At 36.0% G+C, this 13,851-nt stretch overlaps 1 protein-coding gene across 5 annotated transcripts in view; it reads right to left on the bottom strand.

Annotated features, from left to right (window-relative positions):
• LOC101897106 (diacylglycerol kinase 1) overlaps positions 1-13,851 on the bottom strand; it is a 272,567-nt gene that overhangs the window by 59,986 nt on the left and 198,730 nt on the right. For all 5 annotated transcript variants that reach the window (XM_005183423.3, XM_059130997.1, XM_059130998.1 and 2 more), the window contains 2 exons: positions 3,603-3,728; positions 1,660-1,784 (listed from right to left, as the gene is read on the bottom strand). In XM_005183423.3, the coding sequence (XP_005183480.2) occupies positions 1,660-1,784; positions 3,603-3,728 (251 nt within the window). The remainder of the gene's footprint in view (positions 1-1,659; positions 1,785-3,602; positions 3,729-13,851) is intronic.

The raw sequence follows: 13,851 nt of genomic DNA, 5'->3' as shown, positions 1-13,851 counted from the left end.
GATGCTTATTTCGCTTTCTTTGAGCGTTTTGTTTTCAAAATCTTGAACCCTATGTGGGGCAGGTACCTGAGGGAATGGTCCGATCTTTATCATTTTTTATAACAGATCATGTGTTGATTTATATGAGCTTCATGGTTAGGTACCAGAAGGAGTTGACCGATATATTCCACCTTCACAGCAGATGTTATGATAGTAGAAATGATGGAATGTCTGAAATATGAAGAGAATCGAATGCTTATTTCGTATTTTATAATCGTTTTGGTTATTCAAAACTTTGATCCTTTGTGGGGGAGGTACCAGAAGGAATGATTCGATCTCTACCATCTTTATAACAGATCTTGCGTTGATAGAAATATTGAGATGTACCAAGTCTGAATTGAATCGGATGTTAATTTGCGTTTTATGAGCTTCGTTGATATTCAAATGTTGACCCTTTTGCGGGGGAGGCACCAGAGAGAGTGGACCGAAATATCCCAACATCACAACAGATCTTGTGTTAGTAGGAATAATGAAGAGAACCGGATGCTTATTTCGGATTTTATAATCGTTTTGGTTATTCAAAACTTTGATCCTCTGTGGGGGAGGTACCAGAAGGAATGGTTCGATCTCTGCCATCTTTATAACAGATCTTGTGTTGATGGAAATATTGAGATGAACCAAATCTGAATGGAATCGGATGTTAATTTGCGTTTTATGACCTTCATGGATATTCAAAATTTTAACCAACTTTGTGGGGGAGGTACCAGAAGGAAGGGACCGATATATTCCATCATCGCAGCAGATCTTGTGTGAGTAGAAATAATGGAATGTGTGAAATATGAAGAGAACCGGGTGCTTATTTCGGGTTTTATAATCGTTGTGTTTATTCAAAACTTTGATCCTTTATGGGGGAGGTACCAGAGTAAATGGTCCGATTTGTACCATCTTTCTAACAGATCTTGTATTGGTGGAAATATTGAGATGTGCCAAGTCGGCATGGAATTGGAAGTTGATTTCGCTTTTTATAAGCTTCATGAATATTCAAATTTTGACCCTTTTGCCGTGGAGGTACCAGAAGGAGTGGACCGATATATTCCATCTTCCCACCAGACCTTGGGTTAACAAGAATATTATGATGTATGTATTTTGAAGGCAATCGGACTCTTACATCACATTTTATAAGAGTTATAATAAGACAAAAGTTGTACCCTTTGTGGGGGACGTGCTTGATGGAGTAGGAGATATTGTCCATTTTCGTATCTGCCATGGCACTGATGGAAATATTAGGTTTTGCAAAATTGGAGCTAAATCGTATCCTCCTTTCTCGTTCTAAGAGGCAAAATATTTTATTTGCAAGTTTTTACTTTTTGTGGGGGAGGTACCAGATGGAGTGCACCGATATTGTTCATCTCCGTACTCGATCTAAGTTTGATAATAATATTACGATGTGCCAAGTTTGGACAAAATTTAATACTCCTTCGAGAGTTATTGTGCGCACCACACATCCAGACAGACGGACATCACTAGATCGACTCCAAATGTCCTGAAACAGATTTAGTCGAAAGTAACCTATGGTCTAAAATCTTTTGTTCGATTAGGTACGTTTTGGCTGCATATTTCGGCCATCTCTAGCCATATGTCCGAGGGTATTATAAATGTATTAATTTCGATATAACTCACCGGTCTTAGCTCGCTAACATCCCAGCCAAGGTATTCAGCAACAGCCATCATTTGATTCACAATTGCATCCATTTCGGCTGTGTCCAAAACACCATTTCCATCCGTGTCATATAGGCGGAACATAACTAAAATGGGGAAAATAAGACACATGTACGTATATATTAATTAAAATTATTCTATTTTTTTTTTTGGGAAAATCTCTTGCCCCTAAAAGTATGCTGTAGTTGACTTGTGTCATTCAAAGAGTATATTCTCCAATATTTATTAAAAATTATAAATTTATCCTATACTTTCAGTATATTTTTATTATTTGTTATTAGCCTACCAAGGATTTCTTATAGAAATAACAATTCTGGAAAACGTCTGAAAGTATGCTACATATAATTGTGGAAAAATAGGATTTTACATATAACTCTAACATTATGTGTATTTTAGCCTTTAAAAGCTAAACATAGGAGCTTAACATAAAGTAGATGTCTTCAAGAGAACGTCATGCCCATTCCTATTTGTAATACATGTGCCTTAAAATATGCAATATATTGTAGCAAACTTTTTTACCCAGAAGATTATTATTCTCCAGAACACATTTGTTACACTTGCTTTTATAAATTTAATTCAGTATTAACTTTTATTCCAATTTATTTGTGGAGTGACTCTTTTTACTATACTTCAAAGGTTTTTCTGTTAAATTAAATATTCTGGGAAACGTCTAAAAATATGCTACATATAATTATGGAAAAAAGAATTTTACATATGACTCTAACATCATGTGTAATCTAGCTTTTAAGAGTCACGTTGAAGTAACATAAAGTAGAGAAGAGAAGAACGTTATGCCCACTCTAAGTTGTTTAATGGTTGTGCCTTAAAATATGCAATACTTGGTGTCTTAATCTTTTTTCCCCGAACTCTATCCTTCTCCATAGCACCATTGCTACAATTGTTTTAATGATTCTAATTCAACTTCCTTTGAACTTACATTCCAATTTATTTGTGGAGTTCTTTTTTAATTTTTTTAGCATACTTTAAGGAGTTCCCAAAAATTGCTTAAACAGAAGGTTCCATGTAAACGAATTGTGGAAAAATTAATTTTAAATATGACTCTTACATCATGTATAATCTAGCATTTAAGATCCACATTAAAGTAACATAGAGTAGACTCTTACAGGATCACACCATGCCCATTCCTTACTTTTTAAAACCCGTACCTTAAAATATGCAATAATTTGTAACAAAATCTTTTTTCCCCGCACTCTACCCTTCTCCATAGCACATTTCCAACCCCAGTTTTAATAATTCTAATTAAATATCAACTCCGTTTCAGTTTACATTCCAATTTATTTGTGGTGTGACCTTTTTATATTTTTTAGCATACTTTAAGGAGCTCCCAGGAATTGCCTAACCTAAAGATTCCATGTGAACGAATTGTGGAAAAAGTAATTTTACATATGACTCTGGCATCATGTGTAATATTGCCCTTAAATAGCTTTTTTTCATATTTTATAGCATACTTTGAGGATGACCCAAAAAAAAAAAATTGTTTAACCTAAAGGTAGCGCTATTCCATATAAACTTTATACTATAAAATACAATAATAAAATACTATTTTTTTATTAAATTTTTCTACACTACAAAGTGTTTTCTATTAGATTAAAAATTCTGGGAAACGTCTAAAATTATGCTACAGATAATTGTGAAAAAAATGATCTTACATATGACTCTAACCATATGTGTAATCTAGCCTTTCAGAACCACATTAAAGTAACATAAAGTAAACATCTTCAGGATCACTCCATGCCTATTGCTTATTTTGTAATACACGTGCCCTAAAATATGCAATACTTTGTAACAAACTCTTTTTTCCCCGAACTCTATCCATCTCCATAGCACATTTGCTACCCTGGTTTTAATAATTCTACTTAAGCATCAACTTCCTTTCAACTTACATTCCAATTTATCCTCCGGTCGTCCAGCTTCCAATAGCGATAAGTAGCACACAACGTCCTTGAGTGGCACTTTCAACGTCAACGGGTCAAAGTGTGACAATTTGCGTGACAATAATTTAATATCAGCTGCAAAAAGAGAAAGAGATATATTATTATGAGTTGTTGTTGTTATTGTTGTTGCTAGGAAAACAAAAAAAAAAAAAAACAAACATTTTGCAAAGGTATTTTCTTGGACTTAATATATTAATTAGAAATTTGTCACTTGCGTGTGGGCGTACTCCGCCGAGAGTTCCAGATGAAATTAATTAAACCACAAGTGGTTAATGGTATAAGTCCCGGCGCGTGTCGATTGCTTTGCTTTCATGTCGAATCCTTAAGTAATTAAGATTTTTGTGCACTTTGTCAGGCAATTGTTTGGAGATAGTGTGCAAAAGTGGGGTTATGTTACCAAAGAAGATGTATGGGGGTCATCAATCGAAAGAAAGGTAATAGAAGAGGTTTCTTATATAAATGGGGGCTTCTATTTTTCAATAACATGTTTTACAATGTGTATGGAAGACCTGAAGGTTTCCAAAATATATACCAAACACAGACCTCTATATGGACTTCAATGTACAGGGTGAGATGAAAAAAAAAACGGAAACCTACTTCAGACTGCTGCTATTTTTAAGCCACTTGTCCGACAGCTGTTAAAATTATTCCAGTGACAGCTCAATATATTGTTTACAAGTGTACAAAAGCATTTTGTGGAGAATTTTCCAGAAAAAAAGTTATTCGTAATGGAACTCAAGCATGATGGTGCAATTTCTTTATATTTGGCTGGAGAACCACAAGTAGCTATCGTTAGAGCACGCCAGCATTTAAATGTGAATAAATGTTTTGTGTCTCATACCATCGCTCGTTACCTGGTAGATGATACTGGTAGCGTAGCCCGACATATATCAAGGAAGTGGACGGAAGAAAACAGCAACATCAGCAGAAATGGTTCGAAAAGTAAAGAAGCGACCTGATCGCGTCGCAGTTGCCGAAAAATGGCTCGTGAGCTGAACATATCGCAATATTCCATTCGGAAAGTAAAAAAACATTAAGTTCGGCCGGGACGAACTTTTAATACCCTCCACCTTAGGGTAATGTAAACATTAGAACCAGTTATGAGCCACAAATACCAATTTTTAGACATATTCGTGGGAAAATCATCAGAATACCGAATATCGGGAGGTACCTGTAGAAAAACGTGGACCTATACATACAATGTTTCCGGAGCTAGAACACATTATAACCAACAAATACCAATTTCTAGACAAATCCATGAAAAAATGCGGCAAAAATCATTAAAATACCGAATATCGGGAGATACCGTTATATGGGGGCTATACCACAGCGTGGACCTATACATACAATGTTTCGTCACACGTACTAGGACCCATTTTGACCTACAAATACCAATTCTCTGACAAATCTGTGAAAAAATGTGGCAAAAATCAGCAAAATACCGAATATCGGGAGGTACCGTTATGTGGGGGCTATACCAAAACGTGGACTTATACATGCAATGTTTCGCCACCGGAGCTAGAACCCTTTTATGACCAACAAATACTAATTCTCAGACAAATCTGTGAAAAACTGTGGCAAAAATCATCAAAATGCCGAATACCGGGAGGTACCGTTATATGGGGGGTATACCAAAACGTGGACTTATACATGCAATGTTTCCGGAGCTAGAACACATTATGACCAACAAATACCAATTTTTAGACAAATCCGTGAAAAAATGCGGCAAAAATCATCAAAATACCGAATATCGGGAGGTACCGTTATATGGGGACTTTCCCAAAACGTGGACCGATATATGTCATTTTCAATACCAACCATCCTAGACACAATACAAATTATTCTGCTAAATTTTGACGCTCTACGTCAAATAATGTGGCCTGTATCGTGATTTCAATAGACAGACGGACGGAAATCGTTAAATCGACTTAGAATTTCATGCTGATTATGAATATATATACATTATCCTTTCCAAGGTGGAGGGTATAAAAATGGGCTCGGGGTAAGGCCATTGAGATTCCAAAAAGTGCAAAAATTTACACCGCAACCGAAAGAAAATAGACTCAAAATGGCTAAAGAGTTGCTTCGCTTGGCCGAAAGTGGCGGTGGTGAACTGCCGAATTTGGTTTTCTCTCTCTCCGATGAGAAAACTCTTGTTCTCCAGCAGTTTGTAAACAAACAAAATGATCGGGTTTACTTGCCAACGAGGTCAGCTGAAAATGTTCACCTTAGGTTGGCAACCGGAACTCAAGCCTCAAGTCGGCCATGTACATGGTGTGGTCGCTCCCCGCTCGTATTAATCGACCGCGGCGTCAGAATAAATGCCGGCGAAATATCGCAAAAATATACTGGAGGGTGTATTAAAGCCCTGGACATGCAAACATATTGGCCGCCGACCTTGGACATTCCAACAGGACTCAGCACCATCGCACTCAGCAAGCGCCTCCCAAGATTGGTTACAAAATGAGGTTGCTCGCTTCATTTTCAGCGCACAATGGCCACCAAAATCTCCGGATACCAATCCGTTGGACTATTGTGTCTGAAGTATTTTCGATAGCAAGGTTGGCACTAAAAAATACCAAAGTGTCGATCAGCTCAAGCAAGCGCTTCGCCCGGATTGGGCCAAAATACCGCAGAGCAACATTCGGGTAGCGTGTGGCGGTTTCATTGGCCGTTTGAAGGCCATAATTCGTGCCAAAGGTGACCAATTCGAAGAAATCTAAACTTATTCTAAAATTTGATGCTATTTTCGACATTTTTTGCTTTCATTCAATAAAATTAAAAAAAAACAAATTAAAAAGCAATAAGTTCGTCCGGGCCGAACTTTAAATACCCTCCACCATTTGGAACTAATTTGGAAATAAAATCCTTAAAAAATGCTGTTAAAATTCTAAAAATACCGAATATAGCCGTAATATTGGTGTCTATACGACGTGGACCCACATAGGCATTGTTTGTCATAAGTCATTACCAAATTCAAATTCGGAACTTGAAATAAACGGTGAATAATGTAGCTAAAATCATCAAAACATCGTATATAGGGAGGTACCGTTATATCGGAGCTGTGCGAAGACCTGAACTACCATAGACAATTTTCTGTCATAGGCTGTAGCATCCATTACGAACTTCAAATACGACATTTCAAGCAATTTCTGTGAAGTATTGTACCTAAAGTCGTTAAAATACCGAATATAGGGAGGTACTGATATATGGGGCCTATACGAAGAACTGGACCTGCATACAAAATTTTCTGTCACAGACTGTAGTTTCCATTATTAAGCCTAAATGCGTAATTTGAAAAAATTCCAGTGAATAATGACGCTAAAATCACCAAAATACCGAATATAGGGAGGTACCGTTATATGGGGTCTATACAAAGACGTGGACCTGCACAAACAATTTTCTGTCGTAGGTTGTAGTATACATTGCGATCTTCAAATACAACATTTTAAAAAATTCCGGTTAATAATGTCGCTTAAATCATCAAAATACCGAATATCGGGAGGTACTGTTATATGGGGGCCATATGAAAACGTGGACCTACATTGCCCATTTACGAACCTAACCGACCTACTGAAAAAATAAACATGTGTGCAAAATTTTAGCCTTCTATCTCAATTCATCCGAAAGATAGCGTGATTACAACAGGCAGACGGACAGACAGACGGATGGACAGACAGACAGACGGACTTCGCTAAATCGACTTAGAATTTTACGCTGATCAAGAATATATATACTTTGTTGGGTCTGGCATGAGTATTTCGAGGAGTTACAAACGGAATGACAAAGTTAATATACCCTCCATAGTATGATGGAGGATATAAAAATGTAAAAATTATGGGGTTTGACTTTGTTGCAGTTTTTATACCCAACACCACAAGGTGGTCAGGGTATTATGTCTTTGTGCATTTGTTTGTAACAGACAGAAGGAAACGAGATAGACCCATAGTTCCTTTTGATGATCTGCATAGAATCACATTCTGAGTCGATTTATGCATGTCCGTCCGCCCGTCTGTCCATGTATTTTTGTAAACAAAGTACAGGTCGCATTTATTGCCCGATCCACATAAAATTTTGCACAGATCATTTGTTTGGCCCAAGGACGAACCCTATTGAAATTGGAAATAATCGGTCAAAATTAAGATATAGCTCCCATATATATCATCGTCCGATTTGCCTTTTATTGTGCACCAAACGTGTAATATCAGCCCGAATTGTATGGAATTTTGCATATACACCCAAATTAGGCCTGAAATATGTATGCCAAATTTGATCGAAATCGGTTCAGATATAGCTATAGCTCTCATATATATTGTTCATCCGATTTGTTATTTTTGTCCACCGCCGCCGTAATATGCACTCTGCAAACAATAATATTTGGGGAAATATATCAAATACAGCTCAGAAATACCTTTACTAAATTTTATCGAGATCGGTTCAGATTTGGATATAGCTCCCATATATAACTTCGTCCGATTTACCTTTGATTCTGCACCAAACGTATAATATTTGTCCAAATGGGGTGGAATTTGGCACTTACGACCGAAGAACCTAGGACCTAGAAGCTAGTATGTCAAATCTGGTGAAGATGGGTTCAGATGTAGCTATAGCTCCCATATATATTGTTCATCCGATTTGTCATATTTGTTACCCACAGCCGTAATATGAACTCCGTAACAACGATATTCAGGGAAATATGTCAATACAGCTCAGATATATCTTTGCCAAATTTTATCGAGACCGGTTCAGATTTGGATATAGCTCCCATATATATATTTATCCGATTTCAAATTAATTGTGCACCAAATGGGCAATACAATTCCGAATTTAAAAGATACAAATGCTTCGGCATATTTAGTCCTTTGAACTTTAAATTACAATTATAATCATAGCGTGTATGATTGAATTCTCCCATAAAAACTTTTAATTGTTATGTGGAGCTCTAATAAATTAGCAAAGTGGTGTAGGGTATCATAAAGTCGGCCTCGCCCGACTTTAAGACTTTCTTCACAGGTTTTTATCTCTCCTGTATACCCTCTCTTTCCATATGGCGGGTATAAATATTCTTTGAAAATTCAAGTTAATAGGTTCTAAATCCATTAAATATTTATTCTTTAAAAACATCAACATTAGTTAAGAATATTGGCCTTGAAGGTCCTTGATCTTCAATTAAAAATTCACTTTAATTGAAGGCCCTTGAAAAATATTCTTTTAAAGTCCACGTTGATGGCATTGGAGGCTCTTAAAAAATTTCTGCAATTTCAATGAAATGAAACGATGAAAGTCACACACTCTTTCCAAAGTCCATGTTAAAGGTACTGGATGTCCTTCAAAAAAGTTTCTAAAAATACACGCTAGAAGGTTGGATTATCCTTGGCTAAAAATCATTAGAATTTTAAAAATATTTCCAATCTCCAAATTTCCAAAAATCTTTTATTGTGTACAAAAGGTTTTTAGAATGTTCGTATCCTCCAGAAGTCCTTCAGAGGACTTTGTATTTTCATATTGACAATTTTGCAAAGTTTGAATGTAGCTTCTAATAAATCCCATTTAAAAACATTCTATTGTTGTTGACTGAATGAAATCCAAAGTTCTAATTTCTTAGCAAAAATTGCAATCCTGTCACCCGATTATCCAGGCGAATAAATTCATTTTACATATTTCCTCCAACCTCACCCCTTCCCAATATTCCGAAAATTATTCAAATCAATTTCACAAATACCAAAGTACTGACATTATCTGCATGACGATAGCTTGAATGGAATAAATTCTGAAGCGTTACTGCATTGAATTCATGTTTTCATGTCTTGGTCGCCAATACAATAATACCATGCTTTTATTATTATTTTTTGTTATTATTACTATTATTATTGTTGTATGTGAGATGAGAGCAAGCGCATTGGAATCGTTATTGACAACAAACGAATTTTCGAAATGCCAGTATTAGGAATTTGTCTTGCACTCAATGCTGAATGCCAAATCACTGTCATTCACATGGATAACATTTGCACGGTCACACGCACACACACGAGCAGACACTTGCCACACATTCACATCGAATAGAAGAATATTTCCTCCAAGAATTTAAGTTTTTAAGAATTTGAAAATATCAAAAAGAAAACATTTCTTGGCAAATATTTGTCATTCATTCTGTTGAGCTTTGCACTTTACCGTTAAGCTTGAGAGGTTCATTTTTTGGGGGGGAAACGAAATGCCAGGGAATCTGGTATTTGTTATTAAAATGAATTTATTATTGCAATGTTCAATGACAAACAGACAGACAGATAGCCAGATAGACAAGACACAGATTCTAAAATAAACCCCCAAAAGTATACTCGATTGATGAGCACCATAAAATATGCATTGCATTATATTCACGCCTTAAATTATGCAAGAGTTTTTGTTTTGCCAATATCTGTGTTTGGTTTTTGCTATGTTTTTGACTTGGTAAATGTGATGTGCAGAAGATAAGCCGTAGGGAAGGCGAAGATGGCGGCGAGATGGACCATGGAATGCCCTGCACTATTATATTTTTCAGACAAATTAGATAGGATATATTCTACGGTTCTTCTTCCACAGGAGCAGAAGCTTTAATTTTTTTTTTCAGATTAAAGACCTTCCCTACAGAACATAGAGCATATTTATCTCTTCCATAGAAAGAAAAGCTTCTGCAGTCTTTACAGGGACCGAAGAGCTTTGTTTCCAGGACATTTAGGCGTGGACTTTTTTAGAAGATTTTTTTAAGTTTTTAAGGTCTTCAGACATGGAATATTTTAAATTGATCTTAAGGGCCCTTCATGGTACTTTTTTAATTATGCTTTCAAGAATTTTCAGCCGTGGATTTTTTTGTAAAATATTTTTTTTTAAGAATCTTCAGACATGAAATTTTTAAAATATTTTCTTTAAGAGCCTTTTTTTAAACTTGATTCTTTTAATTTCTTTCAAGGATTTTTCAGATTTTTTCAAGGGTTTTTTCAATCACGCCTGACTTTTTTTATAAAAGATTTTCTTCATGGATCTTGAGAATGAGGAATTTTTTAATGGCTTTTTTAAGGACAAGGATTAAGACTTTTTTAATTATTTTTTTAAGGACCTTCAGACGCATATTTATTAAGGATTTGTTAAGGACCATCAGAGGAGTACTTTGAGGGACATTCAGAAGAATTCAGATTTTTTAAGAACTTAAGACGTGGTATTTTTTGTATTTAAGATCCTTCAATCATTGATTTTTTAAAGATTTCCTTCAATGACCATCTTTTTTAAAAGCCCTTTTTTAAATCCTTTCCAAGGACTGTCAAACGGAATATTTTAAGATTTTTTCAAGAACGTTCAGGCGTGATTTTTAAAGAATTTTTATTTTCTTCATGGGCCTTCAGATGTGGCATTTTTAAATTTCTTTTTTAAGATTTTTTCAAGGGCAACTTTTAGACTTTTTTCAGTATTTTTTTTTCAAGGACCTTCATATGTATATTTTTTAAGATTTTTTTTTAAAGGACCTTCAGACGTGGACATACTTTTAGACATACATTTTTTAGGATCTTTTAAGACATGGATTTTTTTAGGGATTTTTTTCAAGGACCTTCAGATGTCGATTTTTTTAAAGACCTGCCTTCTTTCCATGGACAAGAATTCAGATTTTTTAAGTATTTTTTAAGGACTAGGACTACCTTCAAGGATCTTCAAACGTGCAAATTTTCGACTTTTAGGCATATTTTGTTTTCAGACGTATATTTGTTAAGGATTTTTTGAAGGACCATCCGACATGGACTTTCTTCAAGAATCTTCAGACATGCACATTTCAAAGGTGTTTCTCAAAGTCCTTAAGACGGGGATTTTTAAGGATCATCAGAGGATTAATTTCAGGGACATTCAGAAGAATTCAGATTTTTTAAAAGATTATTTCAAGGGCCTAAAAACGTGGAATTTTTTAATCGTTTCTTTGTTTTTTAAGGAAAAGAATTTTTTAAGTATTTTTTCCAAGCCTTCAGACATACAGTTTTTAATGATTTTTTAAAGGACATTCAGACATGGTCTTTCTTCAAAGATCTTCAGACGTGCAATTTTCAAAGGTGTTTCTCAATTGCATTCCGACGGAGATTTTTTTAAGGACCATCAGAGGTTTAATTTCAGAGACATTCAGAAGAATTCAAAGTTTTAAGGATTTCTTTCAAGGACCTTCACACTTAGAATTTTTAAGTATTCATTTCAAGAACCTTCAGACGTATATTTTTTAAGGATTATTTAGAGGACCAAAGACTTCCTGAAGCTCTTCTATAGGCGAAGACCTTCTAAAACTCTTCTATGGACCGAAGACCTCCTGAAGCTCTTCCATGGACCGAAGACCTTCTGAAGCTCTTTTATGGACCGAAGACCTTCCGAAGCTCTTCTGTGGACCTTCTGAAGCACTTCTGTGGACCTTCTGAAGCTCTTGCATGGATCAAAGTCTTCCTTCAGTTCTTCTATATATAGACGAAAGACCTTTTGAAGCTCTTCAATGGGCAGAAGATCTTCTGATACTCTTCTATGGACCGAAGGTCTTTTGAAGCACTTCTATAGAAGGAAGACCTTCTAAAGCTCTTCTATAAACGGAAGACCTTCTGAAGATCTTCTATAGACGGAAGACCTTCTAAAGCTCTTCTATAGACGGAAGACCTTCTGAAGCTCTTTTATAGACGGAAGACCTTCTGAAACTCTTATATAGACGGAAGACCTTATGAAGCTCTTCTATAGATGGAAGACCTTCTGAAGCTCTTCTATGGACCGAAGACCTTCTGAAGCTATTCTATGGACCGAAGACCTTCTAAAGCTCTTCTATGGACCGAATACCTTCTAAAACTCTTCTATGAAAGAGAGACCTTTTGAAGATCATCTATGAAAGGAAGATTTTTTGAAGATATTTTATAAACCGAAGACCTTCTGAAACTCTTCTGCTGACAGAAGACTTCAAGCTGGTTTACTATAGATAAAAGACCTCAAGTAGGTCTATTATGAATAGAAGACCTCCAGCATCTCTCCTACGGATAGAAGACCTCCAGCAACTCTTCCATTGTTAGAAGACCTCCAGCAGCTTTTCTATGGATAGAAGACCTCTAGCAAATCTTCCACTGATGGAAGACCTCCAGCAGCTTTTCTACGGATAGAAGACCTGCAGCAGTTCTTCTTCGAATAGAAGACCTCCAGTAGCTCATATGTATAAGAGACCTCCAGCAGTTCTCCTATGGATAGAAGAGGTACAGCAACTCTCCTATGGATAAAAGAGCCACAGCATATCTTCTACGGATATAAGACCCATGGATAATATACTCTTCTTCCAACAGCTCTTCAAGAAAAAGTATTTTCTGAACTCTTCCATGGAGTGAAGACCTTCTCCAGTTCTTCTAATAATAAAAGACCTTGAGATATTCTATAATTTATTACCCTACATAGGCCTTCGGTATTAGACCCTCATGCAAGTCTCATGTAGCTAGAATACCCTCCAAACGTATGTATCGAACTAAGGCATACATGTAGGGTATCGACTCTCATCATCATAAAAATTGCTGCTCAGCTGCCGCATATTTTCTGCCAAACTATCTGCATTAATTTGGTTATCGCCCAAAAGTATGCAACGTAATAAGTGGGTGAGTGACTGGCAGCAAGGATATTTAAACACAACTGCAATAATAAATTGCAGTTCGCATTTCTTTGGACTTTGACTAGAGTTGGCTTCATCTGGGTTTTCGTTTCTTCTTCTAACAGCTCCCTAAAGTATGCTTTAGTTTTTCTCTTATTCTTTTTCTTTATTGATCAATTTATAGTGCGCTGCTAAGTTTCATTCTTTTTTTCTTTCGCATCCTTCTGCTATATCTCTAACCATTCATAAATATTCTTGTTTGCAATCACTTTAAATACAAGTGCTGCTCAAGTTTATCCACTCTTGAAGACATACTCACACCCACACACGCACACACACATCGCCCTAATCTCGCTGGAAGAAACGGGGTCTTCGTGTTTCCCTTTCATCTTCTACAAATTGTCATTGTGTGCCATTGTGAGTGAGTGTAGGTGCAAGTGTGTCTGTGTGTGGGTGTGTGTAGATTTCTGTTTTTGATTTAATTTCATAAATGCTCTCTTGAAAATTTCATTTCCAAGCAAAGGATAACCTCCCATGACAATCAAAGCATTTAAGCTGAATGTATGGCGAAAAAAAAAAACAGAA

Source organism: Musca domestica, unplaced genomic scaffold (genome assembly GCF_030504385.1).
Source record: "Musca domestica strain aabys unplaced genomic scaffold, Musca_domestica.polishedcontigs.V.1.1 8, whole genome shotgun sequence".
Lineage (NCBI taxonomy): Eukaryota > Metazoa > Arthropoda > Insecta > Diptera > Muscidae > Musca > Musca domestica.
Note: the sequence above shows the minus strand (reverse complement) of the source record. Positions and strands in the feature narration are given on the sequence as shown.